Source organism: Cervus elaphus, chromosome X (genome assembly GCF_910594005.1).
Source record: "Cervus elaphus chromosome X, mCerEla1.1, whole genome shotgun sequence".
Lineage (NCBI taxonomy): Eukaryota > Metazoa > Chordata > Mammalia > Artiodactyla > Cervidae > Cervus > Cervus elaphus.
The window spans coordinates 179,330,917-179,337,656 of NC_057848.1; the positions used below are offsets into that span (position 1 = coordinate 179,330,917).

Consider the following 6,740-nt stretch of genomic DNA (forward strand, 5'->3'; position numbering starts at 1 on the left):
GAGCCAGACCCCTCCGTGTTGTCGGCGTGGATGCAAGGGCAGGGTATGATGTGTTGGTTTAAGTGAGCGGTTTCCCCTTTCTGGGCATTCAGGATGCAGGAGGGGATGGGTGAGCTGTGTGTGTGTGTGTGTGTGTGTGTATGTGTGTGTGTGAGTGGGTGGGTGGGTGGTGATGTGCTGTCCCACAGATTCCCCCTTGAGCTGGGGGCTGGAGTGAAGAAGCTGGTGCTGGACAGGTACCTCCTGTCAGGACAAGCCTGCCCTAAACGAAGACATTCTCACCACCCACCCCACCTCGTCTTGTCTTTTCCCTGCTTGACCTTTGCAGATGCATATAAATCTTTTAACTGGCTAAATAAAAGCTCTGGCCAGAGGTGACCCTGGAAGAAAGCTGTGCCCACCTCCCCAGTTTCCTAGGAGGAGAGAACTCAGCGGCAGCCGGAACTTCCAAATGGCAAACCCACCGGAGGTAATGGGTTCTTCAGTCTCTCAGCTGTGCCCGACTCTCTGCGACCCCATGGACTGCAGCACGCCAGGCCTCCCTGCCCATCACCAACACCCAGAGCTTGCTCAAACTCATGTCCATCGAGTCAGTGATGCCATCCAACCATCTCATCCTCTGTCATCCCCTTCTCCTCCTGTCCTCAACCTTTCCCAGTTTCAGAGTTTTTTTTTCCTCCAATGAGTCGGCTCTTTGCATCAGGTGTCCAAATTATTGGAGCTTCTCATATCAGGTAACATGCTGGACTTGGTTCTGTCATGGGGTGAGGTGTCTTTCCATCTGAGTGATCTCGTTAGCGGGCATAATTCTGGTTCTGGTCTTATTTCACAAGAAGATTGTTTTATGTCTCTGCCTGCTTCACACAGAGGCTTCCCGGGGATTTTCAGGGGATTTCGTTTTCAATGATGGAAAGCTGGCTTAAAACTCAACATTCAAAAATCTAGGATCATGGCGTCTGGTCCCATCAGTTCATGGCAAACAGATGGGGAAAAAATGGAAACAGTGACATACTTTATTTTCTTGGGCTCCAAAATCACAGCGGACGGTGACTGCAGCCGTGAAATTAAAAGACACTTGCTCCTTGGAAGAAAAGCTATGACAGAACTAGACAGCATCTTAAAAAGCAGAGACATCACTTTGCCAAGAAATGTCTGTCTAGTCAGGGATATGGTTTTCCCAGCAGTCATGTATGGGTGTGAGAGTTGGACTATAAAGAAGGCTGAGCGCTGAGGAATTGATGCTTTTGAATTGTGGTGCTGGAGAAGACTCTTGAGAGTCTCTTGAACTGCAAGGACATCAAGCAATCAACCCTAAAGGAAATCAACCCTGAATATTCATTGGAAGGACTGATGCTGAAGCTGAAGCTCCAGTACTTTGGCCACCTGATGGGAAGAGCTGAGTCATTGGAAATGACCCTGATGCTGGGAAAGATTGAAGGCAGGAGGAGAAGGGGACGACAGAGGATGAGATGGTCGGATGGCATCACTGACTCAATGCACATGAGTTTGAGCAAGCTCTTGGAGATTTTCAAAGACAGGGAAGCCTGGTGTGCTGCAGTCTATGGGGGCATAGAGTTGGACAGAACTGAGTGATTTAATGACAACCACCCTAATATAGGCAGCAAATCTGACATTCCAGCTGAGTTTGGGGTTTGGGGCTGGAGCTGTAGGACTCTCCCTCACTTCCGAGTCCCTGACTCTGCTGAATGATAAAGGTATCCACCTCTAGAATGATTTGCAAGAAGACCCCCTTCACCTAGCAGTGATGGGAGGGACTCCAGGTCACGAGAGACTTTGCCCTTTCAGGGGTTAGGAGGGCGGCAGCCCCCACCACAGCATGGACTCCCCAGCGTTGGAAGACTTACTGGCACTTACCTAGGACCGTGGAGCATGCTGAGTTCAGGAGTACCAGGAGGCTTACGAAATCCAACAGGACCACCATGCCTCAGACCTCAAGCTGGACCTAAACCTCCAAAGAGGAGACAGCAGTTCAGAAAATGGATTCCAATCAAGGCAGGAGAACTTCCTTCTTAGCACAACCTTCAGGCAGTCGTTGGGAATCAGAACCTGACTGCCAGAGCCTTTGTGAGTAGAGAAAAATGGTAGGCCCAAGGCACTTAGCCCAGGGCCAGACAATGTTGACTCGTATCCCAAAGTGGCTGCCATGGACCTGCCTTCTCATTACATATCCCTTCTTTTCACTGGTGGCCTCACCCCTTCCACCCCTCTGAAGGGTTCTTGGTTTGTCTAAATGTCCCTATTTGGTCAGCAATATTCCATCAGAGTACAGTGTGAGGTTACCATCCTCCTTGTACACCTCTGGGTAACCTGGCACGATCAGATTCCATTTTTCTAAAATTTTTTACTGGAAGATAGTTGCTTTACAAAATTGTGCTAGCATCTGCCATACATCAACATGAGATCCCCCTTTAAATTCTGTTCCAAACTCTATCCACAGCATCAAAAAATTTAACACATATTCATGATGACAAGTCTCAGCAAACTGGGATTAAAGAAATATTTTCTGGGCTCTGCCCAACCTATTTTTCTCCCTTCAGCCCTCTTCCACTGGTCCACATTACTGCTGCTCAGAGGTATACTTGGGAGTGGCTAATCAATATTATCTTAAGCTGATCCTCTCCTAAGTGGTCAGTGAGGGTCTGGGGAGGTGACACCCACAGTGAAAAGAAGGGATGTATGATGAGGATGCTGGGTCCACAGCATCCACTTTGGGGCATGAGGCAACTGTCTGTCCCTGAGTTCAGTCACCCTGGTTCTTTCATTTTCTTCTGCTCACAAAGGCCCCTGCAGGTAGGAACACTCCCAGCAACAACCTAGGGGATAAACCATGGTTTGGGAAGGTCAGCTGCCTCCTAAACACTTACCTCTCCTTTGAAAAAACGGCTTCTTTCACCAGGGCAGCAAGAAAAAAAAAAGTCTGTAAGAAGTTCTAGAATATTCTGATGGAGGTTCTTTTTATGTTAGGTGATTACAGGGCTGGGTTTGGTGCATTTGAGTAGATTTTTTTTTTTTCCCCTGATATCTTCACGACTCTACGGACACAAAGAGATGGGCACTTCCTTGCTGGTTGCACAGAGGTGATCAGGAGGGAAGCTGCAGGCGACCTGCCTGACAATGAAACACCTTTGCAGGAGGAGGCGATAGCAGCCAGGAGGCCACCCACAACATGGGGCGCAAGGACCCTCGGCATTTGGGCTCCTTTTGGGAGGCGGCTGCCGACACCCTTTGGAGACAAGTTCATCTCCATATCTGGGGTGGCCTCCTTTCTGCCCCGTGTCTCAGCAGCGAGCCAGAAGTCTTCCTGTTTAGGACAGGCTGAGGCAGGGAGGGACAGGGCTTCGGGAAACCACAGCGTGCCTGCAAAGTGGACGCCTCTTCCCTGGTGGGCGGGGAGGAACAGGACGTGGTCGGGGCGGGGGAGGGTGCGCAACGGCTGTGCCGTCTCCGTTTTAACAGACTCTGTCCACGAGGAGTGGGGCTCTTTATCCACGCGGTCCGCACGCCCACGGCCGTCCTTTTCCACGAAAGCTTCCTGTGGCCGAATCTCGTGCAACGTCCCAGCGTTTGGAGAGGTGTCAGCTCTGCCCACGTGTTCCGTCAGCGCGTGTGTGCGCAGGTTCCCTGCAATGACTCTGACCATCATCGCCTCACCCACCGCCTGTTTCCTACACGTCTCCACGATGTCAACTGCCTCCAGGGTTATATTTACTGCAAACGCTCATTTCTTTCCTTCCTTCCTTCTTTCTTTCCTTCTCCTTTATTTAGTTGAGCTGTGTCTTAGCTGCCACATATGGGGTCTAGTCTGACCAGGGATGGAGCCCATGCCCCCTGCATTGGGAATGTGGAGTCTTAGACACTGGGCAAACAGCAAAGTCCTAGACCCTCACCTTTTCTGATTAGTGGCTCAGTCGTGTCCGACTCTTTGCAACCCCAGGGACTGTAGCCCCGCCAGGCTCCTCTGTCCATGGGATTCTTCAGGCAAGAATACCGGAAGGGGGGTTGCCATTTCCTCCTCCAGGGGCTCTTCCCAGACCAGGGATCGAACCCACGCCTCCTGTGTCTCCTGTGTTGGCAGGCAGATTCTTCACCCACAAAGCCATCAGGGAAGCCCATCACTTCTTATCCGTGGACAGACATCTCCATCTGGATTGTTTTTTTTTTTCCATCTGTATCTCTAAGTCACGACGGGGACACTTTGAAATGTAACCCCAGCATCTTGACCTCCCGGAAAATTAGGAAACGTCATGGAATGAGTTCTGGAGATGGACTGGGTCTGGTACCCACCCACTTTCTTCCTGCGGGCCCCGTGTGTGAGTGCGTGCTGAGTCACTATGCCATGACCGACTCTTTGCGACCGCGTGGACTGTAGTAAGCCAGGCTCCTCCATCCGGGGAATGTTCCAGGCGAGAAGACCGGAGTGGCCTGCCATTTGCTTCTCTACCAAAGGAACCTAAACATCCCCACCTGGCTCCCAGACGCTTTGCAGCGAAAGGCACGGAAAGGCTTCCCGGGGGAATCTGACGGCGGTCCAGCGATGACGACTCCGCACCCTCACTGCAGAGCATCTGGGGTCGATCTAAGATCTGACAAGCCACGCAGTCAGGAGGTTAAAAAAAAAAAGCTTCGCTTGGTTTTGAACACAGGCTGACATTCCCCGCCACTTCTGTTAAGTTTCATGAGGTTGGAGTGAAAGTGATCTTAGTTCTGTGTTTCCCAGGGGAGAGACCTGCCCCCCCCACGCCCTTGCTGGGTGTCACCGGGAGCCAGATCAGAGGGAGCTATGTCCCCATTGAGGGTCTGTGTCCCCAGCGAGACCGAAGGGGATGGGAGTGGAAATCAGTCCCGTGCGTGTTGTCCCGTGAGAACAAAACCGTCAACGACTTCATAGCTTAAAGACACCCCCAAAGGAAATATTTCACAGGTAGATAGCGCGGGCTTCCCAGGTGATGCTAGCAGCAAAGAGTCCACCTGCCAAGGCAGGAGACCCAGGTTCGCTCCCTGGGTCGGGAAGATCCCCTGGAGGAGGGCATGGCGACCCACTCTAGTATTCTTGCCTGGAGAAGCCCAGGGACAGAGGAGCCTGGCGGGCTACGGTCCATGGGGCTACAAAGAGTCGGACATGACCGAGCGACCAAGCATGCACGCAGATAATACGGCGTGCAGAGGAATCGGACCCCAACAGATGATGACTCCCCGCCACGTCAGTCGGAAACGCAGAAGACCCAGTGTACACCCTTCCCTTCCCGAAGCTCGGGTGGCGTGACTTTCTCCCTGGTAGCTTCTTTCTCCAGCCTCCCCCGGGGTGAGGCCGTCTCTCTGGGACTCCGATCTCCCGTCCCATCACAAGCCCACGTGGTCAGAGGATCCTACCGGCCAGAGCAAGCCCCCCTGAAGATGGGGGTGACGTCCACTTACCGGTCCGTCAACTTGCTGGATCTTTCTCGCCCAACTGTCCGAATCCGGGGCTCCTTGGAGCCGCTGTCCTGCCTGCCCGGGGTATGTGGCGGGCAGTCTGGACAATGCCAGACACCTCAGTAGCAGGCTCCCCAAGGGGGGAGTGCCCCCAGTGCCCTTCCGGATGTAGGATTCGGGGGACAGGTATGGCAGGTACGGCTGAATCTGGTCCTCCGCACGAACACGCTCTCTCTCTCTCCCTCTCTCTTTAAATAATCTCCGAGCAGCAGAGCCTTCCTCATCTCTGAGTGACCAGCTAGCTGTTATCATCATCTCAAGGAACAGGAAATGTCATAACACAGTCCACATTCCCTCTCAAGCAAGTAGCCTGCCTCTCAGTTTTTTTTTTTTCTTTTTTGTTTAATCAACCTCCCAAGGTTCCTCTTTTAGCAGCAGGGGGCTAGATGGCCACTTGGCTTTCCTGCATGTTCTGGTCAGGGGTGGCGGGGTGTCAGGGGTCACCGGGGTGTTGGATCTGTGTCCCCGTGTTCGGGAAACTGGCTTCTCCTCAGAACATCCTCTGGATCCACTGGGAGCTGGCTCCCTTTCAGCTCGGAAGCTCTGCCAGAGGTTGGGACAGGCTCTTGCCCGGGTCTGTGTCCCCCAGGGGCCCCGGGGGCGGAGGGAGGGAAGAACTGAGCTGACTTACATTCAGGCCATCTCTCCCTAAGGAATGACTCGCACCCCTTTGCCGTGACGCACTCCGCTGTGTCCGACTCTCTGCGACCCCACGGACTGTAGCCTGCCAGACTGTTTCCACTCTTTCCCCATCAACTTCCCATGAAGTGAAGGGACCGGATGCCATGATCTTCGTTTTCTGAATGCTGAGTTTTAAGCCAAACTTTTCACTCTCTTTCACCTTCATCAAGAGGCTCTTTAGTTCTTCTTCGCTTTCTGCCATAAGGGTGGTGTCATCTGCACAGCGGAGGTGATTGATATCTCTCCCGGCAACCTTGATTCCAGCTTGTGCTTCATCCAGCCCGGCATTTCGCATAATGTACTCTGCATAGAAGTTAAATGGGCAGGGTGACAGTACTCAGCCTTGACGGACTCCTTTTCCTATTTTGACCCAGTCTGTTGTTCCATGTCTGGTTCTAACAGTTGCTTCTGGACCTGAATACAGGTTTCTCAGGAGGCAGGTCGGATGGTCTGGTATTCCCATCCCTTGAAGAATTCTCCAGTTGTTGGGAGCCCCATGGTCAAAGGTGTAGTCAGGGAGGCAGAAGTAGATGAAGCTGTGATTGGAAGACGGCTGCTCTGGCCCT

General features: G+C 52.5%; 1 protein-coding gene across 1 annotated transcript in view; it reads right to left on the bottom strand.

Annotated features, from left to right (window-relative positions):
- LOC122689709 (granulocyte-macrophage colony-stimulating factor receptor subunit alpha-like) overlaps positions 1 to 6,289 on the bottom strand; it is a 28,663-nt gene extending 22,374 nt beyond the window's left edge. Inside the window, exons 1-2 of the mRNA XM_043896363.1 lie at positions 5,437 to 6,289; positions 1,876 to 1,969 (exon numbers count right to left, since the gene is read on the bottom strand). Of these exons, the coding sequence (XP_043752298.1) occupies positions 1,876 to 1,942 (67 nt within the window). The 5' untranslated portion in view covers positions 1,943 to 1,969; positions 5,437 to 6,289. The remainder of the gene's footprint in view (positions 1 to 1,875; positions 1,970 to 5,436) is intronic.
- Positions 6,290 to 6,740: the final 451 nt, after the last annotated feature.